General features: G+C 36.9%; 1 protein-coding gene across 4 annotated transcripts in view; it reads right to left on the bottom strand.

Annotated features, from left to right (window-relative positions):
- XRN2 (5'-3' exoribonuclease 2) overlaps positions 1-21,026 on the bottom strand; it is a 53,480-nt gene that overhangs the window by 28,917 nt on the left and 3,537 nt on the right. For 3 of the 4 annotated variants that reach the window (XM_075035284.1, XM_075035282.1, XM_075035283.1), the window contains exons 2-19: positions 17,369-17,496; positions 17,177-17,288; positions 15,574-15,685; positions 14,388-14,446; positions 14,219-14,308; positions 13,068-13,140; positions 12,911-12,961; positions 12,405-12,562; positions 11,915-11,989; positions 11,679-11,812; positions 11,529-11,586; positions 11,331-11,438; positions 10,196-10,240; positions 8,849-8,980; positions 7,405-7,523; positions 4,165-4,300; positions 442-549; positions 269-358 (exon numbers count right to left, since the gene is read on the bottom strand). In XM_075035284.1, the coding sequence (XP_074891385.1) occupies positions 269-358; positions 442-549; positions 4,165-4,300; positions 7,405-7,523; positions 8,849-8,980; positions 10,196-10,240; positions 11,331-11,438; positions 11,529-11,586; positions 11,679-11,812; positions 11,915-11,989; positions 12,405-12,562; positions 12,911-12,961; positions 13,068-13,140; positions 14,219-14,308; positions 14,388-14,446; positions 15,574-15,685; positions 17,177-17,288; positions 17,369-17,496 (1,788 nt within the window). Of the gene's footprint in view, positions 1-268; positions 359-441; positions 550-4,164; positions 4,301-7,404; positions 7,524-8,848; positions 8,981-10,195; positions 10,241-11,330; positions 11,439-11,528; positions 11,587-11,678; positions 11,813-11,914; positions 11,990-12,404; positions 12,563-12,910; positions 12,962-13,067; positions 13,141-14,218; positions 14,309-14,387; positions 14,447-14,788; positions 14,897-15,573; positions 15,686-17,176; positions 17,289-17,368; positions 17,497-21,026 lie in introns of those variants that run through there. The other variant, XM_075035285.1, reaches the window with a different exon arrangement.

The following is a 21,026-nucleotide window of genomic DNA, read 5'->3' as shown; positions in this document are numbered from 1 at the left end:
TGCTCCCCAGTTAAGTTTTGCAAGGTTTCTATAAGAAAGTAAAGAATCTTACTAAAGCATAAGAGAGTCAGGAAATATTTTTTCTCACTGAAACATCTGAATTCAAAGAATCACTTTTAAGGATCTTTGAACAATCTCTGCAATATACCAAAAATGTTCCCTCCTGGTCTCCATTATTTTTCTGCCCGAAGTAAGAAGGAGCAAGTCATGCTCACACAACTGCAAGACAACATAACCTTACAGAGAGGAATATAACGAGGCTTCTTACCGGATCTGTCATGAGCTTCCTCCATGTTGGCGGCAGAAAATTTCCACTTGCAGCTGGAAATACTCCCATAAGTTGTTCAAGAGGCTTAAACTGTTGAAATTAAACAAGCAGATGTAGGACACTTCTAATGAACTGTTAAATCATAAGTAAATAAATAAATAAAGATGCCCTACCGGTTTTGAGCCTTTCTCAAAATCTGAAGGCATGTCTGCAATACCCTCAAAGTCAGAAGCAAACGGAGCATAGTGAAAAGGGTAATACCAGTTCCAGGATGCACAGCCCTAGGATAAAGAAACAAGAGAAACAAAATCAGACAAATCAGAAAAGTAAAATAAAAAAAATAAAAATCATGTAGCCCAGTCACTAAAGATGACAAAATTTAGCCCAGCATCAACCAGGAGAAAGAGGAGTCCCCATGATTAGAAAAGAAAGAGCTCTTGCCTCTAAAGGTACTCTGGACTTCAGGTTGGGACTTAACTTTTCATAGCCAGACTAGAGCGAGTGAGTTCACTGGACAGTGAATGGAGACCTCGGGCATTTCCTCGGCAGCACAGAACAGCAGATAGACTTCTATGCCAAAGTACTCTTGCTATGTGCTAGGTTTGAGTCACTAAGGGAGACAGCCAAAGAGACAGGACCTAGCACCAGAACGACACAAAAGACCTTACAGCAGAATCTTAACCTTAGCTTCAGGACACCGTAATGTACCTCATGCCTTTTTCCTCCCCCTCAAGAAAAAACACACGAGCATGTGCACAAAGTCCAATGAAACCAAGCAAAAAAGTTTCTTGCAAAGAGTAGGAAATCACAGTCCATCCATACAGTTAATCAGTCTCTGGGGCTAAGCTGAGGAGCCTGTAACAACTGGACACATTTTCAACTTGTGTAGAGTTGCTACCACATCTCAAACAGGGAAATACACACGGATGACATAGAGGAGGAATTTCCAAGTTCTCTGTAATTGTATAAATGGCAGAATCGTGCCAGTCAGAAAGCCATTACAGAGGTCTCAATAAGAACAGAAGTAGTATTTTTCTGGCAGCACACAGTTTGCGCTACTGTTTATCAATGCAAAATCCCACCGCTAACTTAGGAATATGGGGGACCAGAGAACCCTGATACGATACACTCTACAAGGTGTGAAAATGTGAACAATATTTGTTGCAGGTTGAAAAGTATTCTTAACTGTTACTTTTCTATTCAGTACAAGCACTAATACACACTTTGAGTAACATTTTGCTTTTCCCCTCTTATTCTTTTGTCTTGAATATTGGGAAATATAAAGTGCATTCACTTCAAAGAGGCAAAATAATCCTCAAAAAGGAGAAAAAGTAAACTCAAAACATATCAGAACACGATGCACTCTGTAAAGGAAACGTGGCTTTAGAAGGTCTAAGTCAAGTTTTCACCTCCTCAGCTATTTTTCTTAGCAGTACCACTTGAAACAAAAGCCTACTATTTTGACTTCCAATTCTGAATAAGTAAATGTCAATGAGACTCCTCCAGTGTTATTTTTGGTATAAAATTACAGAGACTGTAATTATTATATGTAATTCTTCAGATGGTCTCAGTATGTTTCAAAAGCCAGGTGGATTGTTTCTTTCTTTTTTTCTTTTTTTTTTTTTCCCCCTTTCTTTTTTTTTTTTCCTCTCCAAACAGATGTTCCCACTAGTGGAACATGATCTGCATTATTAGCTTTTTATAAGAATAGAAAAGCACATAATGTATTCTGTCAGAAGTTTTATGGACAATGAGCAGTAGTTATTGGAAGCAATTCTTATTATGGTAAAAAGAAAACAAACAAACAAACAAAAACCATCAAGTGAACCTGTTTTGAAATTCCCCCAGTCCAACAGCTTCCTAATCTAACTTCCATATGGGCAGAAAGTAATTTGATTGCTGCTCCATACCGATCCAACAGACTGCCCATGTATAGCAGGTTACAGTATCCTGCCTACACACAGTTCTGTTATGCGAGTATAAACAGCAGCACATGCAAGTATTTCATTGCTGCACTATTTTAAGTCTGCAATGGAATTTTTATAAGGTCTAGAAAGAGACTTGCCTTCTTTTTGAGTAATCTGAATATGAAGCAAAACAGCAAAACCAAAGCCCTAAACGTTTGTGTACTTTCATCAAGTTTTCCTTTGGAACATTTCTAAACCAGAAAATATTTTCTGTACAGTCACTTTTCCTTGACGTCTGATTAGCAGTCCTTCTCAATTTTCGTGAGAGCACTATGGTCCTGCCTGAAGTTGCTGTCAACCTCACAGATTTATTTTCTTTGCAACTGTAATCATCTGTCACTTCTATATGCATCAGTCACTTCAGCCACCACATCTACAAACTCAGAAGCACAAGAAATCACCTACATAGATCTCAATAACTAAATTCGTTTTACAAGCTAAACTAGCAAGTGTTGCATAGGGACTTGCCCATGTTGTTTTAAGTTTGGTATATGCTGTCTTCCAGCTCCTATATATTTAAAGCCACAAATTTCTCAACTGTGCACATGCAAACGCAACCCTGGTTTGAACAGTTACAAAAGCACACAATGATGTCTGCACAAGGCCATCGCCACTGATCACAAAGCAATGAACGCACACCCCATGCACACTTCTTTGCATAAAACAAACTTAATTTTACAACAAACTTAATTTTACAATCTTCAGATGAGTATAAATATTTTGGTCACCTTGTAAATATTATCTCAGTTTTGCCCTATACTCCCTTCCTCTAAGCCCTTCAGTTTCCCTTAAAATCCAGACTTTTGCAGTGGTTTTGTACTACTGCATTACTGAAGGTCACACTGACAGTTTTCCAGCAAGTAGACGTCTACAGCTAATCTGAAGATTCATTTATACACTCTGAAGACATACGGGCATGTATAGAGTTCCAGGAATATATCTTGCCATGGTTAACAGGAACACTGTTTGCTTTCAGCAGACCTTAACTGTACACAGGATCATGGGAATTTCCACCTATAGGTGGAAACAGGTGTCCGGGTGACATTTGTCCCTTGCAAAAGGAGCTACTCAAGGACGTGGAGAGCTCAGCTCCCCTGCAGATCAACTGCAACAGACTTGCAAACCTTAAACCCTGTGATTTTCACCTACCGTAACATGCAAGTCGGAGCCCAAACTCAACTAATGAATACAGTGGAAGGGAAGGGAAGGGAACGTACTCCCGTTTTGTTCCCAAGAGGGGCGGGGGGGAAGTGGGGAAAGGAGTACACATTAAAATAAACTAACTTTAAGACTGCATAGTTTTTTGCAGGCATGCGAGGTATTTGCCCTGCCTGTGCTCTAAGTTGGGCAGGTGTGAGCCACCTATGAAAAATGTGCAGTTTTATCAACATGGCACTGCGCTCAAGCTACAAAGCCCTGCTGAGACAGATAAACTTCACTGGTTCAAGCACGTTCTGTTCCCAGGTCACACACAAAATAGAACTTACTTTGTCTTCAGGGCACGAAGCTAGTTATTAACCATCAGTGCAACAAACCCCAATATGTCTAACTAATCTCTTGCCAATCTGACATCTCAATTATCGAAAGATTTAAATCAGATACAGATTACTTCAATCACAATACACTTCATAGGACATCATTACAATCTATGGAGGAGACTGACAACTCTGTTCCTTTCGAATTCTTACTAGCATTTCACAGGCTTTGTCCTTTGTTCACTCATTTAGTCATCTGCAATTTCACTATGCATGGCTATGCATTGCAAAGGAAAAATATGCATCAGTCCTTAATAAACTAACAAGCGCTGTTACTGTGAGAAACAAAAACTGCATTCAAATCTTGAGCGTCAAATAGATTGGGCACCCTGAAAAGAAATAGGGTGCAGACACAAAAGAAAACTGAAGTTTCAGAGATGAAATTTTTAAGTACCTGATAATAATATCTGAGAACCCAGCAAAGCCCTTCCACATAGGACTGTACAACTTTACGACGGAATTTCTCATCAGATGCATCAACATCAAATTTGTTCTTATAGTAGCGCTGTTTCCAACCAGTTTCCCATAACCTGCAGAACAAACACCAAAAGATGTCAATACATGTTAATATATGCACATTTACATATCTGAATTAAAGTATAAGCCAAAGTCACTCGTTACTTCAATTCCCATTTTCATATGATTTAAATGAAAGCATAAAAACTGGTACTCAACAGCAAGAGAATAAAATTTGATGGTTGGATTCATAGAAAATCCAGATTAAATTCTGAAGCTACCATCCTGATAAACATGTCTTCAAAGTACTTATTAGAAGCAGGGTAGATTTTCAAACATGTGCCTGCTGCTGTCACGATTTTTCAGAACAATATTGTTCCTAGTCAGCAATTTCATCTTTCTTGTCAGGAATCTACTATCAGAACTGCCATTTGAACTTTGTTCTTTAACTCTTCCAACCACTAGAAAGAGAACAAACTCTTCCCCTTCCTTATTTTGTTTAAGCTACCCTAGGCCAAATCTTTATCTTACTGGAATACCTTCTCACATCGAGTTCATTCCTCCATTCTTAATGGCCCTCTCAAGCAGAAAAGTGATATAGTTTCTGTGCTACTCAAAATATGAAGTAAGCAAATAGATAATAAGCATGAGCAGCTTGATTTCTATATTATATTGCTGTTCAGACAAGCTATGATTACCAGCAGAATTATATGCAACTCAGGAATCCTGTGCTTGCTGGCTCACATCAGTCGAGTTCCCTTTTACACAGGGACTTTCAATCTTTCATGCCAGTGATGGATACTGGAGTCAAAAGAGCCATCTCGGACACCATTTATCCTTGCTTGACACAGCTCCCCCTTATGTCTGTCTACAGGTGGGGCAGGGGAAGACAACGACTTGCTCATCTTTGACAGACAAGCATCTGAATCCGACAGCTCTACTGCATAACGTTAGGAACAAAGTGAATAATGTGCTATATTGTGCCACATTTCAAGCAAGAACGTTCTGTGAAGATTAACAGTAAGCACAGACCATAGGCTCCTCGCAAAACTGAAAAGGCAGAGGGAACGCAGCTGTGGTGGGCATGGGCAGCAACAGGAATGACTGCCTACAGACTTCAGAACTTTTCCTCCTTGGACATTTTGCCCGCTTACTACGTCTGCTGTGCCTCCTGTCATTCAATAGGTGACGTCAATTTTGAGAGAACAGTTGTGCCACAAGCAAGCCATACATTAAAATGCACATGAAACTTCAAGTTGTTAGTCCTAACAGACATGATGTAACCTTGGGGGAAATTCCAGTCCAATTCAGAGACTGCCATCTAAAAAGGTAGTTTAAGTAATGGAAAGATTAAGATCTCCTTAACACTTGTTTCAATCATGATGTCATGCTTCAGAACTGGCCTCCCTCATAAAACTATTTGGGTTGTTTGTTTTGTTAGTTTGTTGGGGTTTTTTTTAAATTCACCATAGTGCATGCATTTTCACACACACATATCTCAAAGTTCACATGAATTTTGGTATTCAAGTGAACTAGAGTAAAGCAAATTACAACTCTGATTTAGAAACTGTTAAATCAGATAATCCCTTAACAATGAATTTTTTTTTTAATATAATTTTATTCTCAACAATTCAAAACTTGGCATTGATTATCACATCTGAAAACCACTATGCAAGATCCCTTTCCACAAAGGCTGTGACTACTTTAAATTACATACAGAATCTGAAGCACACAAGTAACCTGCAAGGTCAACTCAAACTTACACTTGCCAGAATCTCATAGAGCAATAAATATAGCATATGAAGCCTTTAGGAGAGAGTAAAGATCGATTTATGCTTTTTTACATGATGCCTATCCTTTTGGTTTTGCAAAAAAGATCTTCCCTACTTCTGTTTCTGTTGCCCAGTACAGAGATACGTTTTAAAATCTGACCTGAACTAGTTCAAAGATGATTCAAACTGATGAGGAGGTAGAAAAACCAAGAGATGTTTTCAAGACTTTAAGAAAGCCAGGTGAGCAAGGACAGAGCTACTTGTGCTAAAGTCTTGAAGGACAGAGTGAAGAATAGCTGCAGTCTATGAGCATCTGACCCTAGGAGCTCCCTGCAGCTAGACACTTGCATAAATTTAAAAAACCTTTCCATAAGATAACAAAAACCAATCTGCTAGCTGACTAGAACTATTTGTTATAGTTTTAAAGTCAATCTAAATAGAAAATATATTTTTGTAAACAACTTTGTTGCATCTAGTACATTTATGCAGTTGTTTAAACATTAAAATTTATCCTGATTTTAGATAAAAATTCTGCTTGACTGATTAAAAAAAGAATCAATCCATTCAGATCTGCACATACAGGAAAGAAAATAAGAATGAGAGCTAGAATATCCAATATTGGAAGATCTGATGAGCTAGATATCACAAATATGTCACAACAGTAGTCTCGGACACTAGTGATCAGTACTTCACAATGAAGTAACACTTACTGTTTTCCCATTTCCACCTACGTTCCCTGACTCTACAGAAAACAAAACCCTACTGGTTGCATTTATGAGGGCAGAACCTTTAACAAAAAATTATAAGGCCTTCACCCTCAACTTAAAGGGCAATAGGTTGATTTAAACCTTTGATAAATGCAGACTCACTGGTAATTCACTGTCAGTTAATTCTCATAAAATTCCTATCCCTTCATCATCTAGGGATCAGCTGTCCTAAGACATTTAAAGAACTCATTGTAAAACAAAACAAGGCCTGCTACAAATCAAAGATGGAGGAAAACATATTGTGAAAATCAAGATAAAAAATGCTGCACACATGAATATAACTGAATTTTATGGGTTAAATAGCTCAAAAATTCAACTGCAAAACAGTGGCATTCAGCTCACATAATCAAAGCTGAACAGTGAATATCTAGCCAATCTAGTGCTTGGTCTCAAAGGGAGTAGTGGCTTGGAGGACGAAAACCTGCACGCATACTAATCTAGATACTTAGATTTAACAGCTATAGCTTACACATCTCACTGGAATTTACTGAATACTCTAACCCTCCACATTAATTACCGGTGGATAAAAAGATCATAGAAAAGCATCTGAAGGCACTGCTGCACTAAGCTAAATGGCATTAATTAGACTGCATCTATTTCAGCAATTTGCTAACAAAGTGCTACAAAAAATGGCTTCACCTGATATTATCCTCTGGCTCAGGTTCACTGTCACTATCTTCAGCTTTTCGCTTAATTCCTCCTGCCAGGGATGGGCTGCCATCAGAATTGAGGCTGGTATTTGGAGATGATGAAGTTGTCTAGGGTCAGAATTATGAGAGATAAATGGGGGGGGGGGGATTTATTAGGCATTTTAAATTCAAGTTAAAGTTAACAGCTTTGTGATAATCACATGCATTATTTTTAGTTCCCCAAAAACTCAAGGCAAAAGCTACACAATGCTTAAGCTATTAAGTCAAGTAGCAAAAGAAAAGAACACATCTTTGCATTAAAAGGCTGGCATTGATACACACAGGCAAAAAGTTAATTGTATTTGAGAAAGAAAAAGATGCAATAAACAAGACAGTATAAACTGATAAAACATGCCATTTTTTATATATTCCAATTTTGGAATACAGCTGTTTTCTCTAGTCCTACAGCTTACGTTACAACTTCATTTTACAGCAACAGTGAAAAACGCATATGCAGACTACTGTAAAAATGCTGCTTGTAAGTATCTTCACAACAGATCTTTTAAACTCCTTTCAAATTTATCTGTTTTAATACTACAGAGTCTAAAAGAAACTTCTCCCATTCCATAAAGGAACTGATTTGCTTAACTTATATGCAAGAATTTCAAGATTAAAAGGGAAGAATAGCAGAAATTGTACTTTGAAAAAGCATATTGTATTTATTTAGACTTAAGAGACAGAACACACATCTTTATGAGGAAAAGGACCTTTAATTTGTTCACTGTTTGGATGAAAACTTATGCTCAGAAAGAAAAAAATTGTCATAATTATTATTTGAAGTTAACAATCAAGACTTCTAACAGAGCACTCAACTTATTTCCACTTTTCCCTCACTTTCTAATACCTTTCCAAAAACCTCATCTAAGTTTCTCCTCTTCCCAGTGAAAAGCAATGCTTTGCAAAGTAAAAGCAGCTGACAAGCACATAGCTATGCAAATCACAAATTTCCAAAATACAGATATTTATGTTTGTGTGTGTATACAAATTCCAAAAAGAACATTGAAAGACATCCAGCTCAGGTATTCAGTTTGTCTCTCTCACAAACCTACTGAGGAAGTTCCTAAACCTGTACTCACAAGGAGGTTTGACTCCACAAGTACTAAACAAGTTTGGGGAGAAGAGCCACCGTATTTGACTCAGATGCATTCATCTCACACTTGCCCTCCCAGAGCTATTTAACAAGCGGTATCATACCAAACATTAAAAAGAACAACACAATTTTATTCAAGTAGTCTCACAAAAATTGGTTATTAAAAGCTGCTTCCTTGAAAAAGAAATCTTTTGGTGTCTGCTTTTCAAGAAAGCTTGATAGGGTAGAGAAAAATGTGTCCAGAGTAACATAGGATGCGATTATTTCCCCTTCTATGTGTAAATACCTTTGAACATCTACTTACAGAATTCTGTCTGTCATGCATTCTCATCTCAAAGGCGGCTTGTCTAGGGTTACTGATTGCCTGAGGACTAGATCGATTTCCCAGAGCTTGAGGGGAGAACTGTCCACCAGGAATAAAAGAAGGCTGATCCCTCTAAAAGATAAATATATACAAGTGTACTGAAAAAGCTGTGTAATCTCCACAGCAGCGTGATGATGCTCTCTCACAATTTTCAGATTAACATGTTATATAAAACAAGCATGATTTACTCACTCACTCAGTTCAGCTTAAATAAGTTAACAAATCTCAATCAGACATAAGATGACAAAAGTGAGACCCTTATATTCCTATAATTTATTAAGCTCTTTAAAAAAAAATCCAAAACAAACAACCAAACCCACAAACACTGCATTTTGTGCCCATGTTCTTTCTAGGTAGGCTGAAAGGCAGTTTTTTGGGGCAGTGAGACTTCATCTAACTTAATGGGAAGAACATATTCTTTGTAAGGAAAGTGAATAACCTCTTCCACTCTAACAGGGATAGTCAGAAAATATGTAATTTAAAAAATAAACACAAGATCTAAGTAGTACTCAGAGTGGGAATATCACATGCCCTGAAAGTTTTGGAAGCTACACTTATCTGAACGTCCTAACCAAGAACAAAGCTATGTTGAAAGGAACATATAAGAGCCCATTTTTAAAACATCAGAATATTTTGTGAATAGAAGAAAATTCAACATTGTCCCAATAACATAATTTTAAAGAATTCAGCTTACATGGGTCAGAAAGGGCAAACACGTTCCCACAACAGCTAATGCTTCTCTATTACATTTGAGAGATATTTGGCAACACTGACTTGCTTGCAGGCAGAATGCGAGATAACTATAGTTTGGGGTAAGCCTTCCTTGCTTTTTTAGAAACATGCCTCTAATCAAGCAAATCCATTTAATGCAAACTGGTATACATATTTAAACCTAAACTCTTATGCTAAACTCCACTGCCCTCAGCAATACAACTGCTGAGAAAACTTGTGTCAATGCATGGAAAAGCAATTCCTGTACAGTGACCATGCTAAAGCATCACTAAATAGTCATGAAAGTGCAGATTTGTGTAGATTTGAGGGATACAGCTATCATCCAGCACATTCAACACTCTCCCTCCTTTCCTTTTTAAGAAACCTTTAATATGCAATTCCTTCTTTCAAAGCTCCAGTCTACAAAGAGCCATGAAAAAACCCTTTAAAATAGTTTAATCACAGGCCAGAAAATACCATGATTACAACTGCAGTTTCAACCAACACATCTGCTGAAAGCTATAGGATACATTTTAATTCTTGATAGTTTTTGCATTGTGAAAGGAATTAATTTACCTTCATTCTTTTTCTTTTTTCTTTCTGCCGTCTTTTAAAGTTATCCTAAAAAGAATAAAGAGAAATAAAGTCAGTCAAGCATACAGATTTCTTGGAAAAATATTTCACTGTAATCCTCTACTGACCAGAAGGCCATAGGGTTTTTAAGGTAATGTTCTGAATAAGACGTAGGTCAATTCTTGTGTCTGTAAATCCAATGGGAATGGGATACAATTTTCTACCCTACCCTGAAAACCTACGGGTGAAAAAGTAGCTGTGTATTCAAAGCCCCACAATTTCAGCAATGGCTTATATCATCTACTAAGTTTAGTTAGAGCCTTACTTCAAGGTCACAGCAGTGTCAAAGGACACAAGCTCCTTGCCTGCACTGGAACAGCCACCCCCAAAAAAAAAAAAAAAAAAAAAATTTAGGAGACACATTAAAGTCCTAGAAACAGGAAAAGAGGAGGCTCAAGGGAAGATATTTCTTATTCTTGGGCCATGAGAAACTGAACACTTGAACTTCAAATTGGCATTTCCACTTCAAGAGAGGTGCAGGCTGTGGCAATTATAAACAAAACATTTTGCCAGCACCAGCACAGTATTTTTGGATTGGAAAGTAAACACAATTCTGCTCTTTCACTCACAAGGTGTTTTATCTCCTGTACTTAATGAATAAACTGGAATATTTCTGCAAAAAACTGCATAAAAGGCAGAGACAGACCAGAACAATTTATGGACACATTTCAAATGGCAGGAGGTACTACACAGCAAGAATGCACTTGGAATTCAAATTTAGTATTTCACCCCTGGTCACGGCTTGCACTTCCACAAGTTGCAGTAAATTACAAAACAATTCCTTCTTCAGTTTTCATAGCGGCTATTCAAAAAGCTGCAGGCAGTAACAGAACTCACATACAGTTTTCATTTTGCTGTTACTTGGGATAACAATCAGAAAAACAGGCCTTGCAGTCCAGGAAAAGAAAATCAACTGGAAGCACGCAATTCTTTTTTGAGTATGGAGGAATTCACTAGAGATTATAACAAAAAAATAGAAAGTTTGTTTTTTTCCTTATTCTGTTAAAGGAGTGTCACAGTCTAGCAGTAACGCATGTGATTAAAACCAAACACCAAGAATGTAACAAAAAAAAATTACATCATCATCTTTCCTCTTTTTGAAAATACTATCTTCAACTTCTCCAACAGCTAACATTATCATCTGGACCCGCTGTAGGTTGACAAAACCACTTTCTGTGAGGTACCCCTGCAAATCAGAAAATAATATAGTTGAAAAACAAGCCTTTTTTTTAGCGAACACCCAGATATTTTTAAAGAAAAAGCAAAAAAAATTTACCCCAGTTTTGTGCACCACATTTTTATATATGTTAACCAAGCGATCAATTGCTCCCTCCCTAAAAACAAACAAACAAAAGCATGAGATTCTTATCATTTAAAACCACAGTAGGTATACTTGCAGGAAAAAAACTCATATATTCTCATCTACCTGATCTCCAAAGATGGCAGATGAGGAAGAAAGTCATTTCCCACAAAGAAGCACATAAAGACCCAGTCATCAACACTTCTTTCAAAATCAAAAGTGAAAGGCAAACTGGCCATAGTGAGTTCTCTTTCCAAATACTGCAACACACACACAAAAGAAAAAGGACATTAGAAAACACTGTGTATGGAGTTTAAAAGTATTATTTATATAAAGCAGACACAGTCACTGCTTCAACATACCTCTCGCAAAACACATAATCGGATGAAGATAAATTCTTGTTCAGCAATAGGAAGACTGTCTGCAAACTGATCGTGCTAAAATAAGAGGAAAGAGTTGCATGACATCCAAGCTTACCTTAAAGTTTCTCAGCTCAATTTTAAAGACTTACTTTGAGAGGAGTTAAGAGGTATACAAGTACAGTTTGTCAAGTTCTTATGCCAAGCATGCATTTTACTACTTTGCATGTCTTAAGTTACCGATCATTTTCACTTGCCAGTGAAAAAACAAAACAAAACGCCACAAGTGCAGATGTTAGGATTGGCATAATATTTTGGTGCTACAGAAGTACAATTTTTACTAATTAATGTGAGAGGAAAGCTAGGTAATTCCAATAATATAATTTGCATTCTGTTTCAGCCAAAACCAACAGCAAGAACAATTTAAGGATCTCATTAAAACATAAATTAGCTTACAGACAAAAACAATTTCTAGAAATAGCAAAATTCTTACCTTGCCTTGTTTTTCTCTGGGCAAACCTTGGCAATCCTTAACCTCATGACCCATCTGGTTACAAAGAGCACATGGCTTGGGTTTATTTGGTTTGAACTCTTCCCTAATTATAGTGAAGTTTGGTTCATGTGTAGCTAACCCAAGCATGATCAGATCAGCTACCAATCAAAAGACAATAATAAAATATAATGAAGGACAGATACTATTAAGCTTTTTTTTAAAAAAAAAAAAAAGTTTAAAAGCAAACTACATTCTACCTTAAGCAAGTGTGAACACACAGATGTGCTTACCCACAAACTACCCAGACAGCACAAAGTGAAAGTTAGCCCTTCAGCTACAGACAGTGCTAGATCTTTCCCCATATATTACACAGAGCGTTCAAAAACTAACAAACACACTGTATTATTTACACAAATACAAGTGAAACCCTAAAAACTACAGCCCAACTCAAACAAAACAGCATAAGAAAGCTTAATAGGACATATTGCTAGCAAAAGAGAACTTACCGTCAGCCCCACACAGACAATGATGAGTGTTTGGGTCGTGGTTTGGTTGAGCTATACGAAAGAAAATTACATTTAGTCAACCAAAGTGACGTAAAATAAATTACTACTGACCATACCTTAATTTAAAACAAAATGTTCACATTTATTTGAATTTTACCTCTTTGTCTTCTAATGTAATCCATGATTTTATGTTCACCTTCACCAGGAGCACTAGCATCAGACAAAATAACCTGTGAAACATTTAAATTATGTAAACAATTTATGCCACCATAGTAAAAAAACAACTTATGTAGTTCATATACTGAATCTGACTTATGAATACTTGAAATTTTAATCTGTAGTTTTAACTAAAATATTATGATTCATAATGAAATTAATTAATGAGTTTGGAACCAATTAATAGACCTTCATTTTCTTCTACTAATTCTAGGATGAAGCTGACATATTGATTCAAACACCACTGAAATTATCACATCATTAAGTAACATAATTTATCAGAAAACTTCAAATATCAGGGCAATTGAAATATGCACTACAGAACTAATAGATAAAGCAGACATATGCCTGCTTCCCTTTACATCTTCTAAACGCGTAGATACACTGATACATTATCACATTATACACTTCCTTACACTGACGTCCAGATGAGCATTAGCGTTTATAATTCCCTCCATCAGACATGAGTTGTAAGCAGAGTCAACTGCCCTCTAATTAGACCACTTTAACAGTCAACTTATGGAAAATAAAACAGACAGCTGCATCTGAGAAGACTGACTACTCTGCGCTCTTGTACAGAGCAAACACACAGCGTTGTCAGAAACAAAACTCAGTGGGAGTAGAGTGGTTGAGGAACAGGAGGAGAGAATTTCAAAGTCCAGAAAACTGCCTGTTATCTATTGTCATCCATCATTAGAACAACAGAGAAAATGCAGCCTACCTGAGGTAGCAAACCAGTTAAAAAAGAAACAGTGAAAAGAATACATATACAATGTATCTCGACACTTTTCTCCAAAAGAAGAAAAACTATTCCTAAACCCCTGTCTCCCATTATATCAAATTGTGGCTTCTACTATCAAAGCTTTTCATTGCTCTTAAATGAAATCAAAACAAATGGTGCTGTTAGATTGAGTTATTAGGATGAAATGTATCTCTGAAGTCCCAGCAGAATGTGCAAGTTGGTCCACTATTAATAACCACACAATGCCAGAAGATGAGACAAATCTGTTAAGTTTATATTTTTCAATCATATCTCAACCCAGCCTAATAGATCACCTTAATTTTCCTGAAGTATGAAACTGTGAAACTTACTGTCAAATTCTTCCACCCTGGGTCACTGTTCAAACGGTCAGCAATGTAATAGCGGAGACATTTAGCAAGATTGTCCATAAACTCAGTTCCCTAAAAAGTGACAGAAGAAGATAAATTAAACCTTCATTCAGACACTGGAAATTGTTGGTTAAAGCGCAAGATTACTTACTGGGGTAATACAGTTGCTGTCAAACCTCTCTTTCACTTCTTCTGGAGGAAGAATGCCACCTAGAGCAATAAAAACATTTAACAGAAGTAAAATACATTAGAACATTAAAAACATTTTTGCATGACAAACCCAGATGGCTCCCCTGATAACAACTAGCACTTATTGAAAATTAGTTTGTTAAAAACAAAACAAAACAAAAAAACAAACTCCAAACCAACAAAACTAAAACAGCTCTTACCATTATATTATCTCCATCTTAATATAAGGTGTTAGTATATTTACAAACATTACTTCAGGAAAGTGATTTCACTACCTATTCTGTCAAAAGACTGTGAAAGAAATCTCAAAGAAACTAAGCTTGCTAAATGAGATAAAACATTAGGAAATAATTATTTTCTTACATATTCTCCCCTATGTTTCCACTATCTATTCACTTGGGCTCAAACACAGGATTACACCAACTTCTCTCATCTCTGAGCTTCATAAAGGGTCTTCGTAGTCTAGAAATGCTACAGGAAGAAATGTTAAAAAAGTCTTTGTCCTCCCTTTTTAATCCCTAACTAGGTTACACAATGGCCCTCTCACTTGGGCTACAGTATTCATTCCTCCTACACAGTCACCTGAATTAATTGCTCCAGCCCAGACAGCATGCTTCAGCTACACACACTCCTTTCACTCGAGTCATGTCACTGTCACCCTTAGGAAGTTGCACTGACTTTGTGTCCTCACTGAGTTTAGAATTTCCACTGTCAAGTAACTACCCTTGCTTGCAGTTCATTATTCCTCTGCAGCATTACTTTCATTTGATCCCTGCTTTTAAGCCTCAACTCTCCTTTCAACAAGCCCTACAAATTTGTACTTCCTTCCATAAGCGTTTTGGTTAGCTTCCCAGTACTACATTTATCTCTGCTCTTCTGTTCAATTTTTTTCCAAAGGAATTAAGAGTATTCAATACAAATCCATTTCAGGCAGGAGACAGAAGAAGAAAAGAGTGACATTTTGTTTTATCTTAGTTCTTAACTTTGGAAAACACAGATCCATCCTTCTGAAGGCTTGCTATCCCCCTCCTTCTCCTAGTAACACACAAATACCCACTAAGCAAGACATCTCTTTTCTAAACCTCACTGAAGTATTCAAAACAAGTTGACTCTCACTTGAGAAACCTGAGACATGGTCACAGTTCTACCTTTTGCCAGAATTTCTCGTCTTATTTTTTGCTTCTCTTCAGCAGCTTCCATGCCTTCCTTTGATGCTCTGAATCTTCTTGACCGCTGTTGATTCATTTTTGCACGTGGAGCCTAAAAAAGGTATCATAATGCTTGGTTCAGTTATTGCATCTGGACAATCGCTTCCTTTCTGCTAGTTGTTTTTGGTAACCAAGACAAGTCTTTTGAAATTGGTCAGTCTGTAGTTATTCAAGCATTTAACAAGACATCAGTCTAAACCGTAACTGAAACAAGGATTTGTTGTCCCTCCATCGTGTCACCACTTGCTCTCATATAGCAGCACTGGGAGCTGGACATGTTTCTGAATAGGTCTCTTAAGCTTCTCCGTGTGGTAGGCCAGCAGCATGCACAGCTATACCCCCATCTCAGAAATCCACAATGCTCAAGGATTCAAAGTTTCCCTTGCAATATAAATGAAACTTACAGTGACATGTATCTGAAACCATTATTTATTACATACCCTTTCTCCAACAAGAAACTCCTACAACTGTATTTATAACTCTCTTGAAAACAAAAAGACTACAGCAGACAGTAGTTAGCTATTACTTATGGCAGGAATGTTGGGGTTTTTTAAAAGGCTACGTCAACATTTAGTTGCGATTGCTTCTATATAAAGTGCTTCTCTCACAATGTAGAATGACTGGCATTGAATCTTGTCCCTCCCTATTCTGTCACGTTCCTCTCTATTCTATTGCATTTTGGGCCATACATATGCTGCATTCACTGAACATTCCCATATTCAGCCTCACCAACTTTTGTTTAGGTGCATGGCTAGGGATACTGGGGGAGGAGTGCGGTGGACTGTATTTCTAATTACATCTCTGATATTTATCCATTCAAAAACAACACAATACACACATATGTTAGGAATTCCTGCACTTGAATTCAGGTTAAAAATCTTTTTACTTAATGATACTCATTTTACCTTTGAGAAACTGAAAAGCCTAGAAAAACAGCCAAAGCTTAAGAGACCTATCAGCAATCTCTGCTAGGCTTTTTTGGCATCTTTCACCGAGACTACGCAATCTGGATAGAAAAATACTCAGTAAAGCAAAGTTATTGAGAAAAGGTGGTATCTTTCACTAGACCAAATGATGTACCAAGGGGAGATGAGGATCAGGTATGGAGAAAGACAAGCTTTCAGCCTCAAATATCCCTTAAGACTAGCCTGTGAAATATTCTGTAGCACAACTAAGTCACTGCCCGTTTTAAATGCACCTGCTTAAATGGTTTTCTGGTCTTTCCCTGCCTGCGGCATAAATTATTACTAAAGCCACAAAACAGAGGAACATAAGTAGTTTCAGAGTGTTACTGTCTTGCAGAAGCAAAGTTCAGACTGCAGTAGGCTACAGTAGCCAGGTCATACAACCCTGTGGACAACAAAACCCATGAATACTTTTAACTACCCTCACCAAAACTAAATTAACAGTTTATTTTACCTGTTGTTTCTCACGTTAGAAAACTATTTCCCAAAGGATCTTACGAGAGCAGATGGCATCTACCCTAATTTTACAAACAGCCATTACTGGCTGCATATCAATAAATAAGCATATCAATACTTACTACTCCATCTATAGCCATGTAAAGAAGTCGCCTTGGTCTTACAATGTTGAAGATCCTGTCAATATACTCAAAAATTGCAACCATCATTTCATCTTCATTTTTGGGTGCTGGCCTAAAACATAGAGCATTCAATTTAACATCTGAAATGCTATCAATAAATCCTATTTGTAAAGAGATAAAAAACCACCTTACTTGTCTTCTGGATGCGTACAAGGGTGAATTATACCATTCATATCCAAATATAAGTTATCAAACTCCACCTCATTAGGGTTAGGTTTGCTTGTATCAATTGGAGCCTTGACGCCATTGCACTCTTTAGCCTGTGAATACAGTTGAAACAAATATTTCAGTACTTGATTAGAGAATTATCACAAATAACCAAGAGGTATTAATGTACAGACTCATAAAAGTTTATTTTTTTCAAGGGAAGTAGGAAAAAAAGATAGCAACAAGCTACCCACAGAATTACCTGAAGATGCGTGCTTACATTATTAAAATAGCACTGCCTTTTTTTTTTTTTTAAGGTGTTTATAAACTAGCACAACTAGAAGATATCACGATGCGTTATGGCAGAGTTGGTTCATTTCTGTTGATCAGCATGTATTATAAACAAGATGTTTCCATATCTCATATTATTCAAGAAAGCAATTCCTTTTACTGCCAAGACTATACTGACTCCCTCAAAATCTAGCAAAGGGACTTCAAAGTTTATAATATGATGCTATTACTTTAACATGATAACCATGAAGAATCAAAAACTTTCTAAACACTTAGTGCCCCAGATTAACAGATCCAAACAAACTTGCACCTCTGCCTTTTCTCACTGCAGTCTGGTATTTAAGTCACACACACAACTGGGGGAGGCAGGACAGTAAAAGTGATTCACCTATGGCTGATGACATTGGAGCACGGCTGATGACGTGACAAGCCTCCCCAAAGTATATCAGCACATCTTGCTGAGCAAAGGACAATGAGATTTAACTAGAAAGAGGACTTTTCCCAGATTCCTCTACACAAAGAAAGGAGATCCTTTCAGATCCTACCAGCTGAATCTCCACTTTGGGTACATGTCTTACTTTTCCTCATGACTATCAAAATGCACCGAGACGCTCAAACCCCTGAACTTTTCAACTCCTACCTCTGAGTTTGTCTGTGGATATATTTGAAATTCTAAATAAAACTCAGTCCTTACCCTTCCACTTCCAAAAATAAGTAAACTTTTGACCCTAATGCTTCAGTTCTTCTACATCAGTGCTGCTTCTACTGCCACGCTGCTGCCTAATGAACATGAAACTCAGGCCACAGTTCAGATGGTAAACTTGAAACGAATTTATAATCGCCCTAAACCACCTATAGCCATCTATGTTCCTGTACTACTATGAGATGCTTGAACACTTACAGCAGGCTATACAAGGTAAAGCCAGAAGTAAAAAGATAAAAAATCTCAGCTGAATTGGAAGTAATAAATAATCCCACATTATTTTGCATATGCTGTCACGTCAGTGGCAAGCAACCATCTAGGTGAGGAGAACAGTCACTCTAATCAGCCCCAGAGCAGAGACTGGAGTTGGCACTATAACACCTACATGAAAAACCTCATCCCCTTCTCCCAAGCTGTCAAAGCAAGGCGTTTTGAAACACTTGTGAGCATTTCAGAGACTGGCTCCTCTGCAAGGTGGATTAGCAACCATGTTCAATTTTGTCTCCTCACCTTACATTTAGGGTTTGGTTTTTTTTGTTTTATTTGGGGTTTTGTTGTTGTTTTTTTGTTTGTTTGGGTTTTTTTTTTAGTTTGGTCAAAAGGCTATTAGCAACACTCTTACTGCGATTGTGAGCAACTCGGCATTCTTTCTCAGCATTCTTTCTCCCTTTCAAAGCAATATAATCAGCCAAACATGTAAACCACTGAATTAAACACCAATAGCATCAGTGATGAAGAGACGTGAGCTGATCAAGAAAAAGTCAAATGATTTTCAGAGAAATGATGACTGGAAAGAGTTATATCGCAAAGTTGGAATGAAGTGTACTCTTGAATAGCTTGGCATAAAGTGAAATTAAACAAATGAATATCATGTTATTATGTAAAGCTATGATCACAGTATTGCATGAGACAGATGGGAAAAACGTGATACTGCTGGTTCTCTCATTCACATGAAACTTATCAGCAGCTGATGAACCAACATCAAGCACTTACTCTGAACTTCTGTTTGCAGACTTGCTGCCCACTACTCATTTAATGAGTTCCCCACACCTCTCATACAGAGCTCAAACTATCAGATTCAAAAGTAAAAAAAAAAAAACAAACCTTACAGATTGTACCATCAACTTGCTTACAATTTTCCTGCTCAGAGTAGCAGCAGAACTAGCTGAACTTATCCCAGTCTTAAAAGGCAAAAATTAAAACTTCTCAGCAAAATAAGTCTTTATTCAGTATTTACATTTTCCACAGTTATAGGTATATGAAATTCTTTCAGGGCAATTTTGTGAAGTCATTTTGAAATAATTAACATTAAGTCCCTCTATTTCACTTCTTTAAAAGGGGTGAAATTTCTGCTAATTCACATCTATCTTACACTATTCATCCAAATGAGTCAAATCCTGACAGATGAAATCCTGACCACTGTTTGCTTCCTTTACTGAACTTTCTAGAAGACAAACACAAAAATTACATGGTTTTAGCAGAAACTAATTGTCAGGTGCAAACACTGCACCGTACCTTACAGTTCTAATAAAGTTACGCTGGGCAACCAAGACCTACAATTGTAAAAGAAGAGTATTCATTCTGGTTTACAGCAGATAATGGGACGAGAAGCTTGCCTTGTGTTCTACTTGATCTTTCATCAAACCTCTTGCCAGAGCTAACTGTGACTCAGAAGATATCAAAGGCTTACAACTCTGTGATATGGAAAATAAAATTGCCCCTGTCACAGATCTTATTTTCTGTCTTGAAGGTAAAGCAAAATAAGTATGATCTTTTTCCGATGGCTTCGAAAGCCATTCAGTTTTCATCTGCATACCACTATGTCAGCAACTTCACCATTACATCCTCATAAACCAAACAGATTTTTAATGTAACAGCCTTGTAAAAGGTTTAAGTATCTGGGAATGATATCTCTTTTGATATAACTAAACTGCTCACTTTTAATCTACAGCCTCTTTTGAAACCATTGAAAATAGATCTTCAAATATGATACTTTAGGTGCAGCTTTATTAATTCGTAAGAATTTGATTAAGAATATTCTCTCCTGGATTTTATATTATCTTCAAGATCTTCCTCTTATTCTTCCTGCTCAGCTTAAGAAGAAGATTAATCAGATTTAAGAAAAAGAAATAATCTAGCAAGGTAAGAGAACAAGGATCAACTTTTTAATATTTCAAAGAGACAAGCTACCGGGAGATACAAAATTTCTGATTAGAGAGATTTATAGCAATCCTAAAATACACATAGAGCTGATTACATCGTGAGAGAAGTTTAAATTCATCTACAGTAAGACAAACTACAGCTTGTCACTACTGTCCTAGTCCGCTCTCAAATTTATAACCAGATTTGAATATAAAAAATTTTAATGAATATGATTTATCCATGTGCTGTCCTTACTGTAATTGCAACGTGCTCTTAAGCTGGAACAAAGCAATGTGGATGAGGACATCAGGATCTGGCACTTCAGTTATGGTAAGTCTAACTCGGCCCAATGGAATTTGTCATATCTTTCCATTTCTTCTAATAAAGAACATTCACTGTTATAAGCTCAATTATTAAAGAAAAAAAAAAAGACAATCACAAACTCAGTAAAACCAAGACTATACAAACCTTTACCTAAATATTAGAGCAGTTTTGATTACATAAAGA

Source organism: Buteo buteo, chromosome 9 (assembly GCF_964188355.1).
Source record: "Buteo buteo chromosome 9, bButBut1.hap1.1, whole genome shotgun sequence".
NCBI lineage: Eukaryota > Metazoa > Chordata > Aves > Accipitriformes > Accipitridae > Buteo > Buteo buteo.
Note: the sequence above shows the minus strand (reverse complement) of the source record. Positions and strands in the feature narration are given on the sequence as shown.